General features: G+C 43.2%; 1 protein-coding gene across 1 annotated transcript in view; it reads left to right on the top strand.

Moving 5' to 3' along the window:
- The window catches only part of NCBP1 (nuclear cap binding protein subunit 1), an 832,716-nt gene that overhangs the window by 500,228 nt on the left and 313,458 nt on the right, over window positions 1–19,030 (top strand). The window contains exon 18 of the mRNA XM_078676323.1: window positions 14,483–14,576. Coding sequence (XP_078532449.1) covers window positions 14,483–14,576 — 94 coding nt within the window. The remainder of the gene's footprint in view (window positions 1–14,482; window positions 14,577–19,030) is intronic.

The raw sequence follows: 19,030 nt of genomic DNA on the forward strand, positions 1-19,030 counted from the left end.
GGAAGGGGTCCCCAGGGGACCTGTTCCCCTTTGCAAATGCATGCAAAATTATTTCTTTACGGCAGGCATTGGTCCCAGGGACCTCTGCCTGCCCTCAGAAAATGAAACGAAAACGTGTTTTTTTTTTTTTTTTAATGCATGGTAAACGGGCTGCATTTTTTTAAAAATCTGCTTTGTTTAAAAGCAGTCCGAGACATGGTGGCCTGCAGAGCCCAGCAGGCCACCATCGCTGGGAGGGCTGGCATTCCCAATGGGCTCGCAAATTGCGAGAGGCTCATTAATATTAATGAACCTCGCAATTTGCGACCCCATTGGGAATCCCAAACAGTGTTAAACACACTGTTGTACATTTCAATTAGCGACTCGCAATTTGCCACTCGCAATGTGTCGCCAATTGCGAGGCGCTAAATGAAATGGTCGTCCATCTGGCCCCAAAATCCTTAGTACTTTCAATATTTGTTGTGTGTACACATGTGTATATTTTTCGAATTACTGTTTTAATGTTTGAAATTTAACTCATACAAATTGCTTCCAGTGGTGACTCAATGGGGGTCCTCAGGAGTCAAAAGTTTGGGAACCACTGCTCTAGAGTATACCAAGCAGTTCATTGTGCAGACTAAAGGCTCTGAGCTAGGGATAGGAGCGGTCCTATCCCATACCAATGAAGTAGGCCAAACCCAATCTGTTGCTTTTATAAGTGAAGGCTTCTCCCCAAGGAGCAGCGTTGGAGTGCCGTTAAGAGGGAGGTCTTTGCTGTGGTTTGGTACCTGAAGAAGCTGAGACCACTCTTGTTTGGTACTCCATTCCTAGTTCAAACTGATCACAGACCTCTCAAGTGACTAATGCAGATGAAAGGTGAAAATCCTAAACTGTTGAGGTGGTCCATCTCCCTGCAGGGAATGGACTTTGTAGTTGAACACAGACCTCGGACTGCCAATGCAGATGGACTTTTCAGGTTCCACCACTTAGAAAATTAAGACCCTCTAGGTAAAGGTTGGTCTCATCCTCTTTCGTTTGGGGAGGGGGTGTGTGTGTGTGAGAAAGTGCCCTCTTTCTGCATGGTAGCCCACACTTTTTGATGAACTGCTGATGTGCTTTGACTGAGTGTGCCCTGGGCTCCAGCCAATCGGGTACCCAGGGCCTATGTTCTTTACCTAAAACTGTATTGAAGATCACACTCTATGGCCACAGGTCAGCCCCTGGTAAATGTTACCACAGGTACCCAGGGCACTGTGACCTGTGAAGGCCTGTAAGGGCCGCAGCACTTATTGTGCCACCCTTTAAGGCCCTGTAACTTTACACTCACTGCGTTTGCAGGCTGTGTATTTTGGTGCAGAACAAAGTGAAGAGTCGACATGGCACACAACACAAAAGTAAACATTTGGTGCACAAAGATACTTCTAAATCTTCCACGCAAAACCCATTCCTAAGGACAAAGACACTCCTTCCAAGGAACATCCAATCCGAAGACAGTTTTGGACCGAAAACAGAAAAGACTCTGTATCGATCCCAATACTGGACACCTTGCAGCCACTCTTCCCAAAAAAGGGAAGCTGCATCTCTGAGGACTGTCCTATTCCTATGAAAAAGAAGGATATAGGTACTAACCCTTCTGCTCCTTACATACCTCCTGCTCCTCCACCTAACCCACATTTACTAATCGCACTATCTAATTCACTACCATCCCCCATTTTCACCTGAACCACAGGATGATGATTATGGGGACGAGGATCAGGACATACCACAAGACACTGACACTGATCCATGGGAAGATTACAATAAGGACCTGGATCTCAATAATGACCCTAACCTGTATCCCTCCAGACCCTCCCTACCTGATGACAATATAGGCTTTTGTACAGATTATTAGTAGGGCTGCTCAATACAACGGGGTGAAGATACACTCCAACCCTCTAGAAGAGGATTTTCTTGTGGAGGCATTCACACATTCACAGAAGTCCATTAATACTTTACCCATGCACAAAGGCATGATGAAACATGTAGACGAGGTCTTTAAGGACCCAGTCGGAGCCAGAATACTGACCCTAGAGTGGACAAAAAGTACAAGTCTGCTCCTACAGGCCCTGCATATATTAAGGGACAGTTGCCTGTAGACTCTCGTCATATCTAATGCCCGCAAAAGAGCTAATTCCCAAACTGCAGGTAACGCCCCTCCTCCTGATAAGGAGTCTAAATTAATAGATGCATCATGCAAACGAGTGGCCTCACAGGCTGCTAATTATTGGCTAATAGCCAATGCTCAGGCCCGGTTAGCACGATATGAGAGAGCTCACTATGATGAGTTGGAGAAACTCATCCAACACTTGCCTGATGAGTACAAGACAAAGGCTAACGACCTCATTCAAGAAGGCAAGCTTATAACCATTACTTCCATAAATTGTGCACTGGATGCAGCAGACACAGTATCTTGTGCTATCAACACCAGCTTACTATTATGCAGGCACGCTTGGCTTTAAATCTCCGGATTCAAAAAGGAGGTCCAATCCTCCATACTCAATCAGCCCTTTGATGAAGAGCATCTTTTTGGGCCAACAGTCGACACTTCACTTGAAAAGATGAAAGAGGACACAAACTGCTAAGTTCATGTGGGCCTTGCAATTATCTTCCAGCCAGGGGTTCCTTTCGCCGCTCCTTTTATAGAGTTGGCTCAAAAACAGTGTCATCGGAGACTCCCTCCGCCTCTTATAAAAACAACCAATCCACCTCCTCCAGGGGTTATTTTCGAGGAGGCTACAGGGGAAATAACAGGGGACCAGGGCAGAGGTAATTCCACTCGCACTTCCCCTGCCAATAAACAGTGACTTCCCTCCACTACCCCCGATCATTTAACACCTGTTGAGGGGACGTCTCTCACAGTTCCTACCTGTCTGAAATTCAATCACCACAGACAAGTGGGTAATACAAATTATCCAACATGGTTCATGCCTGGAACTTACCAGCACTACACCAACAATCCTTCTGAGACCCCGTGCAATGTCATCAGAACATCTCACCCTGTTAAAACAAGAGGTTCTCTCTTTGTTACACAAACATCCAATAGAACCGGTTCCATTACATCATCAAGGAACAGGAGTGTACTTTCTATACTTTTTGATTCCAAAAAAGGACGGCTCCCTCAAGCCCATATTGGACCTAAGACAACTAAACCTCTACATTCAATCGGACCACTTCCACATGCTCTTCCTTCAGCAGGTGCTCCCATTACTTCAGCAAGGCGACTTTCTGTCCACCCTAGATTTAAAGTACGCCTAAAACCATATTCCCATTCACCCAGCTCACAGGAAATCTCTCCAGTTCGTAGTGGACGGACAACATTACCAATTCCAAGTCCTCTCATTCGGGGTAGCTATAGCACCAAGAGTATTCGCCAAGTGCCTTGCAGTAGTTGCAGCTCATTTAAGACAACACATTCACATCTTCCCTTACTTAGATGACTGGCTAATAAAAGCCAAGTCGCAACACAGCTGCATACATCACACTCACAAGACCGTTCAGCTGCTTCATGACTTGGGATTCAATGTCCACCTCGCCAAGTCTCATCTTCAACCCTCCAATATTCAAGCGTACCTAGGAGCTACAATAGACACTTGCAAAGCTCTAGTGTACCCCAACCCAGTCAGAATATGCAACATGCAAACACTAATGTCAGTTTCAACTGCAGCACTCACTACCAGCACAAGTGTTTATGCTGTTGGTCAGAATGATAGCTTCTTGCATTCTAATTGTTCCTTACGCAAGACTTCAAATGCGTCCCCTACAAGAATGCTTGTCACTTCAGTGGAACCAGGCTCAAGGTCAGTTCACTGATCTGGTGTTGGTGGGCTCCTCGCTCTCTGCAGTGGTGAAATACACAAAAACTTTTCAAAGGGCAGCCATTCCTCGACCCGGTTCCACAGATAGTACTCCCAACAGACGCATACCTCACTTGTTGGGGAGCTCATCTTCAACAACATACCATTCAGGCCATATGGACACAACAAACCCAACTCCATATAAACCATCTGAAGCTTCTAGCTATTTTTCTAGCTTTGGAAGCTTTTCACCTACACAAAGTAGGCAAAGCTGTCCTAGTCCGTACAGACAATATGACAGCAATGTACAACATACAAAAAGAAGGGGTACACACACTCCACAGCTTTCACACCTAGCTCAAAGCTTATGGAGATGGGCCATACCTCACAATATGTATCTCCTTGCAGAACATCTCCCAGGAGTGAACAATCAGATTGCAGATCTGCTCAGTCGTCAAAGACAACAGATCCTCGAATGGGAACTACATCCACAAATACTCCTCCCATTCTTCTAGACGTGGGGCTACCCGGAAATCGATCTGTTCGCCACATACCTAAACGCAAAATGTCCAAACTTTGTGTCCAGGTATCCATACCCATTGTCCAAAGGCAATGAGCTATGGATGAATTGGCCAGGGAAATTTGCTTACGCTTTTCCACCTCTCCCGCTAATAGTGGTTCGGAAGCTCAAGCAACATTCCCTCACAATGATCCTAGTTGCTCCGACTTGGGCTCGACAACAATGGTACACAACCCTGTTGAAACTATCAGTAGTTCTTCATCAAAAGTTACACCTCTCCCCCAAGCTTCTCACTCAGAACCATGGAGAAATAAGACCTCCGGATCCCAGTCAACTCAACCCTGCGATCTGGCACCTGAAATCCTAGTTTGGCTACCTTAATCTCCCGCCAGACTGCATGGACGTCATTAAAGAGGCTGGATGCCATACCACAAGAGCATGCTATGCAGCAAAATGGAAACTATTTATAATTTATTGTTCTAACAATAAAATCAATCTGTTAGATGCTTCTACTCAAAACATAATTTGCTATCGGTTACACTTACAACATTTTAACTTAGCATATACAGCTATACATTTACATCTTGCAGCAATAGCTGCTTACCTACAAAACAGACAACCCTTGTCTTTTTTTCGTGTACCCGATATTGAAGCCTTTATGGAAGGACTCCAAATAATCATTCCTCCTAGACTTCCATCTTCTCCCGTGTGGAATTTTAACATAGTCCTTACAAGACTCATGGGCCCTCCATTTGAGCCTTTGCACAAATGCAAACTACAATTTCTGACTTGGAAGGTAGCCTTCCTTATAGCCATCACATCTCTTTGAAGAGTTGGTGCGCTCGAGGCACTAACTATACAAGAACCATTTTTACAAATTCACCACAATAAAATGATTCTTGGGACTAACCCAAAATATTTATCTGAAGTCATTACTGCCTTTCACCTCAGTCAGTTGAATTACCCCTATTTTTTCCTCAACCAGACTCGATAACAGAACGTGCTCTACACACGTTAGATGTGAAAAGAGCAATACTTTATTACATTGAGAGAACCAAATCTTTTAGTAAACCTAAACAACTCTGTTGCTTTTTGCCCACCACATAAAGGCAATCCCATTTCAAAAGCAGGTATTGCACGGTGGATAGTTAAGTGCATCCAAATAGGCTACCTCAAGGTTAAACTCACCTTAACAATTCCCCCTAGAGGTCACTTTACACGCAAACTAGGGGCTTCTATGGCATTCCTAGGGAACATACCCTTAGATGACATCTGCAAGACTGCAACATTGTCTACACCACACACATTCACAAAGCACTATTGTGTAGATGTGTTAGCGAAACAACAAGCTATTGTGGGCCAGGCAGTGTTAAGAACGCTATTCCAGACCACTGCAACAGATACAGGTTAGCCACCGCTTGGAAAATAACTGCTATAGATCTGCAGCTCATATGCCTTGAACGAAATGCTACTTACCCAGTATGCATCTGTTCTTGGCATATAAAGCTGTAGATTCATATGCACCCACCTGCCTACCCGGGTACCTTTATCTGTTTCAGTATTATCTTACTTAGATACACTATACATGGACATCTCTTTCTACTTTCTTTTACTAACTCCATCATCACCCTCACCGCTAAAGCTGGGGATGGAGTCGATGCTCATGCGTACTATCACCAAAGGAAGGCGTCACCTATCTTGTGACTACAAAGACTTATAAGTGTTGATTTGGTTTGTATGAAACCTTAAACTGCAAATGTACAAAGACTGAATTACTTGCCTTTTCTCTAGGAAATGTCCCAGTGTGATATCTAGACATACCAAACTGAATAGAAAAATGTACTTAAAAAGTAATCTCAAAAGAAACTGTAAAGTAATTTTTACTGTTGACTTACCTGTAAACAAGCCAATTGCATCCAACTGCATTTCAGTTGTATTTCAGCGGCAATATAGCTGCAAAGTATTATTTCACTTACCTGCACCAGGCCTGGCTTGGGTCTAGAAATAAAATAAATATTTTTATACAAATTGGTCTGTGTTCACGCTTTGTGTGTGTGACATCATTTCTTGCCTCAGTGTGTACAATACATTTTTAACACTACCTTCTGATAAAGCCTTACTGCTCGCCCACACTACCACAAATAGAGAGTAAGGTATTATCTACTTTTACATCAGTCTACCTTTGCGGTTCAACTGGTCTCTGTGTACACTATACCTTACTTTGGTATAGTAAATACAGATTCATACACAAAACCTGATCCTGATATCTATAAGCTTTATATTCCTTTTCATCATCTGTTTCGTGTGTGTGGGTTCACTTACTCCTATCACTCACTATGCCTCTTACAACAGAGTGTGCTTATCTCTATAATGTCCTCATAACAACTGTGTGTGTCTGCCCTACTCACTCTCAGGCGCTACTGTGTGTCCACCAACAAGAGTAAAAGAAACAACAGATGATGAAAAGGAATATAAAGCTTATAGATATCAGGATCAGGTTTTGTGTATGAATATGATATGAGTGGAGGGTACCTGAATCCGTAGATTCCCTCTGAGCTCCAATTTGATAGGATAGTAAATACAGAGCCAGCTTCCTACAAGAGGTGCAAGCACCAACTCACACAGGTTGCAATGACAGACCTGTAGTCAGTCTGAGTGGTCTCTCATGGGTGGCACAATACAGGCTGCAGCCCATGGGAGACACATGGTGTACCAATGCCCTGGGTACCTTAGTACCATATACTAGGGACGTATCCGGGTACACCAGTAGCCAGTCTGAAGTGTACTGAAGTGCACACCATGTCCAATTTAGGAAAGAAGCACAGAGACCCGGATCCTGGTTAGCAGGATCCCAGTCAGACTAGTCTGGAAAACAGAATGACACCAGCAAAAAGTGGGGGTGACCATGAAAGCAGATCCTACTTTCCTAGATATAGGTGTGTGTATGTATGTGTGTGTGTATGTATATATATATATATATATATATATATATATATATATATATATATATATATATATATATATATATAGAAGCTCCTGCAAACACCAATGGCTCGCACTCTCAGGCGGGTGCTCCTCGTAGTGGGGGTGCACCCACTAAATAAATCACTGCTCCGTTCCCGCGCTAAGGACAAATCCACTGCCCACACGGTAAAAAAAGCACTCTCGGGGGACAGTTTGGAATAATTTATTCACACTCCAAACATCACTGCATGACGCACAGACGCGTTTCGGTAATAAACCTTAATCCTTGTTTACCGAAGCGCCATCTTGGTCCAGCTTAAGAACACATGGTAAGTAAAAAGCAACAAGGGACATATGAAAGTCAAATGAAAATCGAGTCCCAACACGAGCGCCATTTGCAAATGTCAAATACATGACTCTCTCGCAGTAATGCCCCTGGATGGGCATATCCATATACACAACAAACAAATAGAAGTATATACTGAACAAACCAACATGGAATGTAACATAATAGAGCCCTGGATTGGCATAAGCATACTGCTGCTAAAAAAACCTGTGTAAAGCTGAGACCAAAAGAATAACAATAGAAGAGAGAGAATGAAGGACAAGTCAAAATGGATAAAGAATAAAGAGGTTAGAGAGGAATATTTACATATAATACAGTATAATACAGGTGGCAATTACAGTATATGTGGGAACTCCTGGCAAAGGAAAGACCAAGCGTTAGAAACATAACCAGTTATAAGTCTATCCAAAACAGAGTTCAATACATCACAGCAACTCATGCTATTCTCCCAGATGTACAGCCAGTTCTTCACTGCTATTTAGACCAAGGGGGTGCTTTGTCTGCATGTCTACGATATATCGTGACTCCAACCTTCGGAGTCTGAGCAGTCTGTCACCTCCCCTGGGATTACTGGGAACATGGTCCAGCCCAAAATAACTTAATAAATCCCTGTTGCGTTGATGAACCTTGTCAAAATGACGCGCAACAGGGTAAGTCTCATCGCCCTTCGCAATGGCCCTCATGTGTTCCAGTATTCTAATTTTCATGGGATTGATAGTGCTCCCTACATAGCGCAGCCCACAGGGGCAGGTTAAACAATAGACGCTGTAGGGAGTGGTGCATGTGAGAAAGCTTCTGATTTTTCTACGCTCTGCTACATGCGGAATTTTATAACTCAAGACTCTTTTACTCATTTTGCATGCTTTGCATTTTCCGCATGGAAAAAAGCCTTGCATGGAACCAAACTCAGATTTGGATTTCTTAACAAAGTGGCTCTGTACTAGGTCATTTTTCAAGGATTTCGCCTTCCTAAAGGTTATCAGAGGATTCGATGGTAAGTCTTGTTTAAGAACTTCATCTGTCTGCAGTATATGCCAGCTCCTTTTCAGAATCTTTTTAAATTGCATGGCATTCTTAGAATATGTTGTAATGAGGCAAAATTTCCCTCCTAGTTTGGAGTCCTGCTCTTTCTTTGGTTTCGTCTTGAGAAGATCTAATCTTTTGAGTTTATTAGCTCTTTGGTATGCACTGTCAAGTATACCTTCACTATAGCCACGATTTCTGAAGCGTTGTATACTTTTTCTAGCGGCACTTTGATATTCTTTCTCATCTGAACAGTTACGCTTGATTCTAAGTAATTCCCCATAGGGGATACTTCTGATCAGGTTTGGGGGGTGGCAACTGGTAGCTTCAAGCAGAGAGTTACCCGCTGTGGGTTTCCGATACAAGCGGGTATTTATTGCTCCTGCCTCTATGTAGATGTTAATGTCTAGGTAATTCACGGACGTGGTGCTAACTTCACCTGAGAATTCCAAATTGTTGTCATTTTTGTTCAAGATATCAATGTACTCTTGTGCCTTCTCTGGGGGCCCATTCCATATGATCAAGAGATCATCTATGAAACGGTACCACCCCACAATGCGATCTGTCCATTCCTTATTAGGTTCTCCCCAGGCTACCTGCTCCTCCCACCAGCCGACGAATAAATTCGCGTAGCTGGGGGCAAAGCAGGTTCCCATGGCCGTGCCAGCCAGCTGTCTATACAGTTGTTTTTCAAAAAGGAAAATATTGTTAGACAGGCAAAAATCCACGAATTCCACTAACATAGCACTGTGTTGGAAATATTTCAGTGGCCTCTTATCAAGAAAATGCTTGGTGGACATCAGACCGTCCTTGTGTGCTATAGATGTGTATAGGCTGGTTATGTCCAAAACCAGCATACAGTAACCCTCCTCCCATTTCAACACAGACAGTTTGTCCAATAGGTCCATGGTGTCACGTATATAAGAGTTTAAGGTTTTCACATGTTGGATTAGGAAAAAATCGATATAGATCGATAAGTTCTCTGTTAAACTCCCTTGTGACGCTACAATAGGTCGCCCCGGAGGTGAGGTCTTGTTTTTGTGGACCTTGGGCAGGTGGTAAAATGTAGGGATGGTGGGATTGAGACGTCGTAGGAATAGATATTCATCCATATCTATGAGTTCCTTCTGATGCCATTTCGATATGAGTGTCTGATAATCTGTCATACTTTGCTGATACTCCTTAGTTGTGATAGGAGAATAGGTAGCCATGTCATTGAGTTGTCGGAGTGCTTCTCGCTTGTAATTGAACTTGGTCTGGATCACGATATTCCCGCCTTTATCGGACGGTTTGTAGACAACATTTTCATCGTCATATATAATTTCATCAGCGCTTGCTTTTGTTTCTGAGTGAAATTCTTCTGTGTGGAATTGTAATATTGTCCTTTCCTTCTGAATTTCGTAAGGTCCTTAATTACTGCATCGGCAAACACATCTATGGCATCAACGGCCATTTGGGGATGGAACTTAGATGTAGGTTTAAACGTCGTTGACCCTCCGACCTGTTCCACTCCAGTTACATTCAATTGTTGTGAGCTGCTGAGCACAGTCAGTTGATTCTCCGTTCTTAATTCCTCAAGTGTCATGACCGCAGCAAAGTCTCTTACGGCCAATGTATCCATTTCAGTCGCCATGTTGCCACGTTTAGTTGATCTGCCAGTTTGAACTTTAGTTTTGAAAAACTTGTGAAGTTTAAGTTTCCGTGTAAACTTGAACAGGTCAATAAAGGTTTGAGTAAATTCCATAGGCTTCTGGGGGCAGAATGTCAGTCCTAATTTGAGTACCGATTCTTCCGTACTCGTTAAAATCTTGTCTGTCAGATTGATGATGGTGAGGTTTTCTTCCATTATTGCCGCTTCTGGTTGAATATTTTCTTTCTTCTTGTTGCAGGCGGCGAGAAGTTGCCTCTTCCTGCTCCCCTGCCCCCTCCTCGTTTTCCTTTTCCCTGATTTTCTGGAGGTTTGCCTGCCCCTCCTTGTCGTCTGGTTTGCCGGATTAGTTTGAACTCCTCGCGAAAAGGACGTCCCGATCTCAGTGCCCCTGCGGGGCGACCTATTGTAGCGTCACAAGGGAGTTTAACAGAGAACTTATCGATCTATATCGATTTTTTTCCTAATCCAACATGTGAAAACCTTAAACTCTTATATACGTGACACCATGGACCTATTGGACAAACTGTCTGTGTTGAAATGGGAGGAGGGTTACTGTATGCTGGCTTTGGACATAACCAGCCTATACACATCTATAGCACACAAGGACGGTCTGATGTCCACCAAGCATTTTCTTGATAAGAGGCCACTGAAATATTTCCAACACAGTGCTATGTTAGTGGAATTCGTGGATTTTTGCCTGTCTAACAATATTTTCCTTTTTGAAAAACAACTGTATAGACAGCTGGCTGGCACGGCCATGGGAACCTGCTTCGCCCCCAGCTACGCGAATTTATTCGTCGGCTGCTGGGAGGAGCAGGTAGCCTGGGGAGAACCTAATAAGGAATGGACAGATCGCATTGTGGGGTGGTACCGTTTCATAGATGATCTCTTGATCATATGGAATGGGCCCCCAGAGAAGGCACAAGAGTACATTGATATCTTGAACAAAAATGACAACAATTTGGAATTCTCAGGTGAAGTTAGCACCACGTCCGTGAATTACCTAGACATTAACATCTACATAGAGGCAGGAGCAATAAATACCCGCTTGTATCGGAAACCCACAGCGGGTAACTCTCTGCTTGAAGCTACCAGTTGCCACCCCCCAAACCTGATCAGAAGTATCCCCTATGGGGAATTACTTAGAATCAAGCGTAACTGTTCAGATGAGAAAGAATATCAAAGTGCCGCTAGAAAAAGTATACAACGCTTCAGAAATCATGGCTATAGTGAAGGTATACTTGACAGTGCATACCAAAGAGCTAATAAACTCAAAAGGTTAGATCTTCTCAAGACGAAACCAAAGAAAGAGCAGGACTCCAAACTAGGAGGGAAATTTCGCCTCATTACAACATATTCTAAGAATGCCATGCAATTTAAAAAGATTCTGAAAAGGAGCTGGCATATACTGCAGACAGATGAAGTTCTTAAACAAGACTTACCATCGAATCCTCTGATAACCTTTAGGAAGGCGAAATCCTTGAAAAATGACCTAGTACAGAGCCACTTTGTTAAGAAATCCAAATCTGCGTTTGGTTCCATGCAAGGCTTTTTTCCATGCGGAAAATGCAAAGCATGCAAAATGAGTAAAAGAGTCTTGAGTTATAAAATTCCGCATGTAGCAGCGCGTAGAAAAATCAGAAGCATTCTCACATGCACCACTCCCTACAGCGTGTATTGTTTAACCTGCCCCTGTGGGCTGCGCTATGTAGGGAGCACTATCAATCCCATGAAAATGAGAATACTGGAACACATGAGGGCCATTGCGAAGGGCGATGAGACTTACCCTGTTGCGCGTCATTTTGACAAGGTTCATCAACGCAACAGGGATTTATTAAGTTATTTTGGGCTGGACCATGTTCCCAGTAATCCCAGGGGAGGTGACAGACTGCTCAGACTCCGAAGGTTGGAGTCACGATATATCGTAGACATGCAGACAAAGCACCCCCTTGGTCTAAATAGCAGTGAAGAACTGGCTGTACATCTGGGAGAATAGCATGAGTTGCTGTGATGTATTGAACTCTGTTTTGGATAGACCTATAACTGGTTATGTTTCTAACGCTTGGTCTTTCCTTTGCCAGGAGTTCCCACATATACTGTAATTGCCACCTGTATTATACTGTATTATATGTAAATATTCCTCTCTAACCTCTTTATTCTTTATCCATTTTGACTTGTCCTTCATTCTCTCTCTTCTATTGTTATTCTTTTGGTCTCAGCTTTACACAGGTTTTTTTAGCAGCAGTATGCTTATGCCAATCCAGGGCTCTATTATGTTACATTCCATGTTGGTTTGTTCAGTATATACTTCTATTTGTTTGTTGTGTATATGGATATGCCCATCCAGGGGCATTACTGCGAGAGAGTCATGTATTTGACATTTGCAAATGGCGCTCGTGTTGGGACTCGATTTTCATTTGACTTTCATATGTCCCTTGTTGCTTTTTACTTACCATGTGTTCTTAAGCTGGACCAAGATGGCGCTTCGGTAAACAAGGATTAAGGTTTATTACCGAAACGCGTCTGTTCGTCATGCAGTGATGTTTGGAGTGTGAATAAATTATTCCAAACTGTCCCCCGAGAGTGCTTTTTTTACCGTGTGGGCAGTGGATTTGTCCTTAGCGCGGGAACGGAGCAGATATATATATATATATATATATAGATCTATATATATCTATATATATATCTATATATATATATATATATATATATATATATATATATATATATATATATATCTGTATCTCACGGTTTATATTTCTATATGTCTTTTCCAAACACGACCCTCCGTGTCATCTTGTCCAGATAGTTTTCAAAATAGGTTTCTATGCATTGCTTTTCTTCCCCACCTCTTATCAGTTCTCCCTGTTGGGTGTTTCTAGTGGTGTTCTTCTGCCTAGAGTTCTCACAGGACAACACTTGTTTTTGTTTTGTCCTCACAGATTTGTAGCAGAAGCACACCTCATGCTTCCTCTACTGTACCTGTGTCCGAATTTTCTCCTCTGTTTTCACCCAAGATAGTCTCCATTGCTATTGGTACATAGAGCTTTGCTCTTTTATAGTTCCGGTGGCCTTGATCTTTCGGGCTTCACCTTTTCATTGTTTCAATTCCCACCTGGGGTTTGGGGGATTATGTCAAATCATCTTGATTAGTGTCTTTCCACATGTTTTTCCATTGCCATGGGATCTGCTTACCCATGCCTCTCCATCTCTTATTTACTGTGATTCTTCCACGTTGCTTATGGTGAGATGTATTTTCCTTCTCACCTGGTTTTCCCACACCACTGGTCTTTTCTGTCTTTCGATAGACCACTTGGTTCTTTGTGCAGATTTTTAGGTGGGGTCAGTTCGCAGGCCCACCTCCAGGAATGGTGTTGCTGTGATATCTAATTCTAAGGTAAGGAATACGCGGCTAGATGTCTAGGTCATATGGACTAGTTACATTCCTTCTGTAACACCTTATCTGGTAGAGACCTAGTCTAGCTGCAGATTCCTTACAGTCACACCCATCGTTGCCGGTTCTGTGAACTGTTTTCGTGCGTATACGATCCGTTTCTTGAAATGGTTTTATAGTACATTACCTCTTGTGGTGGTTGATTCATTATGTAGTACGTTACTGCTTGTAGTGGTTAATTCAAAGATGTATCTATTTTTTTGGCACACCGTTTCCATAGCCAGTTTGTATGGTAGCTCCACATTTTGGTGTGGAAATTAGTCACGGAAGAAACTGATGTCAGCGCATCCTGGAGGGGCTTAAACAAACTCAGTCGACGTCCCATCCAGTGGACGACGTCGCTATGGAGTCGCACAATGCCCTCAAGCGACGCGCAGAGGTTTTGCTGGAAAACATTTCAGGATCCAGTCTGGCCCCTGGGAAGAATTCTAAAGTAAGGAATCTGTGGCTAGACTGTCTCTATCAGAAGAGGCGTTACCGAAGGTAAGTAACTTATCTGTTAAGTAGCTGATGACTGCGCTTACAAGAGAGTGGTTTGTGTGAAGTGCCTTGAGTATCAATCGTTTTTGCCAATCTGTCATGAGGAAGTTATCAAAGTGTGAGTAAACTTCACAAAATCAAGACTCTATTTGGCATTACTGGGGTAATTTATTCATTTTGGTTTGAGACCTCTGTTCAAAAGTGGATTAATTTTTTCTATTCTTTTTGTAAGGTTTCACGAAGTGTTCAAAACACTAGCTGAAAGTGATGAAGGAAAGCTGCATGTCCTGAGGGTCATGTTTGACGTCTGGAAAAATCATCCACAGGCATGTATCAACAAATTTGCTTGAATTCTTTGTGTCTGAAAGGGTGCACTGACCGGCCAGAGGGGGACTGTATTTCTGGGAACATGTTCTCCTGAACCTAAAACTTCATTATAAATAAGCTAGCTTCCACAGTGCACTGAAACACTTAAATAAGTGGGATTGTATGTGTACTGTGGAGACAGTTGATTATTATCCAAGTGGTAGAACGTTTTTAAAATTTCTTTTTACAAAGTTTTATACAGCGCAAACTTGGCCTGAATCGGGTATCCGAGTGCTTTACATAGCACCAGTTGCATTACATGAGGACACATTCGTTTTTGTTAGGCACGGGGAGATGAACTGATTTGCCCAGAATCACTGGATGTTCAGCATTATTGCCAAGACTCAAACCCAGTTCCGAGGTCGACCGCCCTAGCCGCTAGGCCAACTCCTCTCCCCAACATTCCCTGTTCTTCACGAGCAGCCTCTTCATGCCTGAATTCGGTTGCAGACGAGTTTGAAAATTTCAGAAGTTTAGCTCCCATGTTCTTCGTCTGGGGTCTTAGATTGAGGAATCTGCCTGTGTTTTTAAGCAGTTTTAAATAACATTGTGTGATGAAATGAGCAGCCATAGATAGATTTTTTTATTGATAAGGTAGTGGGAAGTAGGAAGCATAATTATTTGGACATTTCTGCTAGTAGTTTCTGTGGAGAGGACCATAACATTGATAGAGCATGTCTGAGTCAGTAAATCTTTTTTACCTCTTTTCAGTGTGGGTGCAGGCGGTTTAACTCTGATATTAATGTTATACTAACGTTCTTAAACACAGACATTTATGCTAATTTGTAAAACTTCCATAGCAAAGTTGCTGTATTTTTCTCCCCAAACTGGATGGCAGACGTTTGTTCAGTAAAGTAATGCACAGCAAGCCGCAGACCGATGTTTTCAGATTACTAATGTTTTCAGATTACTAATGTTTTTTTTGTTTATTAACCATATACACAGTGGCTATGTTTTGTAGTTTTGCATTTACAATTAGTGCAAGCTCTGTTTTAAACATGAAAGAAAGTGATTAAGAATTTGGCTTAAAGACTTTGTGTTGGATTGGGCTAACTACTTTTTAGTCACAGTGCAGGATAGTAAAAATGTTTCCGTTTTATATTATGAACTAACGGATTAATATTGTCAAAGGAAATAGTGTGTACTATATCCAAATGTTGATTCAGAGTTAGACAGAAAGCAAAAAATGTATGTATGGATTTTTCTCTTACGAAAATCCCTGATCAACAAGGTGATGAGCAGCCCTATTGTGAGATCAGACAGATGCCTTGATTGTCAGGTTTATTCTAGACCCGGAACTTGTGTTCTAAATTCATACCATTCCTAGTATGCAGGTGGTAGTTCAAATAAGTAGTTGGTCCTCTTTTTTTCTAATGGAAGAAAATCTGTATGAAAGAAAGGAAGCAACACAATTACTATACAGCTATAGCACAGCAAAAACTTTGGTCAAAGCAAGCACAATATTACGGGGAGGTATAATTAAGGCAGAAACCAATGACATTTGCTTTTACTTGCTATTCCCACATAAAAAAAACATTAACTGTCCTAGTCTATAGGATACGTCTAAAATTTAACACTAAATCAATGTAAATTTTATATACATGAATCCCCCGACCTACCAAGAGACTAAAAATTGATCAGAAACTTTTACTGCTGTGTGTCTACCTAGAGAGAACTAATCTGCAGAATGTGAGTTAGGTTATGAACTTAAGCAATGAAGTGAGTACCGAGGATTGGCACACACTTGTGGCAGAATTCCCAAAATGCTGCTTTGAATCCGTTGCTTGCCGTTAGGCGGATTGATTTGCTGGCAGCAAAGAGATTGATCCAGCCAGCTACATTCCATAGATTCAACCCTGTGAATGGGTAATTATTGCAGAAATAATCAGGTTTTGTTAAATATACAAGAAGTTTGAGAATTTTAAGTTGGAAAGGTTCTAGTTTGCTGTTGAGAAAGCTTCCCTTAGTAAAACCAGAGCAGATTACAGGTAATGAGCTGAAAATAAAAAGGAGGCATCTGATAAAACATGGCTGCTTAGCTTTTTGTTAAGCTTGCTGGTCCTAGGATGGTCTTGGCTGTGTCTAATTATTGGTGCACAGCTGTCCTATGAGCTGGCTAAGTTATGTTATGTTATCGGAGGTTTTATTAAGCGCTCAGCTACTCTAGCAGAGTGTCCCGGCGCTAACAGACCAGACACAGCATAACTCATCCATCGAAGGGGAAATTAGAGGCAGAACAGCCACGTTTTAAGATCTTTCCTATAAGATGACAAATTCTCGCTCTTTCTCAGAGCTAGAGGCAGGTCATACCAGGCCCGTGACGCTAGATGTTGAAAGGATCTGCCCCCAGTCCGTGCACGCCTTATTACTGGGATTCTCGCCAGTGACATGGCAGCCGATCGTAAGGCTCTGGTAGAATGGTGGAAGACAACTCTCTTCCGCAAATAAAGAGCCCCAATGCCATGAAGTGCTTTAAACGCCATGGTAAGGGCCTTGAACTTAATGCGTTTCCTGATTGGAAGCCAGTGAAGGGACTCCAGAAGGCCAGTGGCATGAGAACGGCGACCAAGGCCAAAAATGGCCCGTGCCACCCCTTCTGCACTACCTGTAACCGTGACAAAAGATATTCAGGCAGGCCGAGGTAGAGTACGTTCGCGTAGTCCAACCTCGAGCCAATCAGGGCTTGCACCGTTATTTTCCTATGGGCGATAGAGAGAAGGGGGAGGAATTTCCTCAACATTTTGAGTATTCCAAAACACAGCCCCACCAGGCCAAGAATCTGAGATTTCAATAAAAGGCAGTTGTCCATCTTGATTCCCAGGTTCTTAGCTACCTAGGAGTCAGTAGCAGGGGGAAACATGCCTGCAGGCCACCAGGTCATCCATCCGGGATCAGGGGGGCAGCCGAAGAAGAGGAGCTCGGACTTGTCAGAGTTGCATTTCAACTGGTTAAGTTGAAACCAAGCAAATATTGCGCCCAAGCAGTTCTTAATGCTCTCGCCATCAAAGTCCATGTTCTTACCACAGGTGAAGAGAAGCTGGGTATCATCGGCGTACGATACAATCTGGGCGCCAAAAGACTCTGCCAGTGCCGCGAGGGGGGACATATAGATATTAAAAAGAGTGGGGCTCAAAATCGACCCCTGAGGAACTCCCACCTCCAGAGGCGGCACTACAGCAGAGTACGGAGGAGCCCAGACTGTCTGTTGTCGATTGGAAAGAAACGACTCAAACCATCTGAACACCGTTCCCCGAACCCCGATCTCCAAGAGTCTTGCCAGGAGGCGGTCATGGGGAACGGTGTCAAACGCCGCCGAAAGATCTAATAATACCAACAGTGCTTTACCTCCATTATCTAGGACTTCCTTGATGGCTTCTGACACCTCCAACAGTGCCGACTCTGTGCTCATATTAGCCCTGAAACCGGACTGGGTGTAGTGCAAGATCACATTTGACTCTACAAAGTCGGCCAGGACCGAATGCACATGCTTTTCGGTCACCTTGGCCAGGACCGGGAGCAGCGAAATAGGCCTATAGTTGGCATGGTTACTGGGGTCCAGGGACTGCTTCTTTAGGAGAGGCAGAACCATCGCCTGTTTCCATGCTTGCGGTACAGTTCCCGTTTCCAATGACCTGTTTAAGATCAGATTGACAGTCGGATTGATGACATGTGCAATTTTAGCTAAGAACTTAGCGGGGCATGGATCAAGCGGGGAGCCAGATCACATTTTAGACAAAATTTCCAAAGAGGCTTGAGACTCATTGGAAGGAAAAGTCATCAAAGTGGGCTGTCCAGCGATCACCTTAGGAGAGCCCCGTGCTGGACCACGCGGTCCCACTCCCACCGCAGCAGGAAAAGTATCCTGAATGCTAATGATCTTATTAGAGAAGAAGCTGGCCAGTTGGACCACCCAAGGTTCCGAAAAGGAGCATTTAGGTGTGATGGCGGCCGGGGAAGTAAATTCCTTCACTACCAGGAAAACTTCTTTACTGGTGTTACTGGCCTCCTCAATCCTTCTGGCAAAATAGGCTTTTTTCTCTAAATAGATTTCCCTGTGGTAGGCCTTGATCCTGCTCTTATACGCCTCCTTCAGAGGCTCCAGATAGCTTACTCTCCATGCTCTTTCTGCTTTCTTACAAAGCCTGCGGCTGGAGTTAAGCTCTGGAGTAAACCATGGAGCGGATGCGCGGGACGAGGCCTTAAAGGAACACTCGAGCGGCGCCAGCTCCTCCAAACAGCGCGTAAGCCAACTTTGAAAGAGATTAATATCTGTCTCCACGTCACCTGACAGACGACACGGATGATTCATCAGATATTGGTCGATCATGTCTGATGACACTTTATGAAAGGCACGAGGGATCTGGGATAAATGTCCTTTATCCCTGATAGTGGAGCTAGATTTATGCATAATATC

Source organism: Lissotriton helveticus, chromosome 2_1 (assembly GCF_964261635.1).
Source record: "Lissotriton helveticus chromosome 2_1, aLisHel1.1, whole genome shotgun sequence".
Taxonomy (NCBI): domain Eukaryota; kingdom Metazoa; phylum Chordata; class Amphibia; order Caudata; family Salamandridae; genus Lissotriton; species Lissotriton helveticus.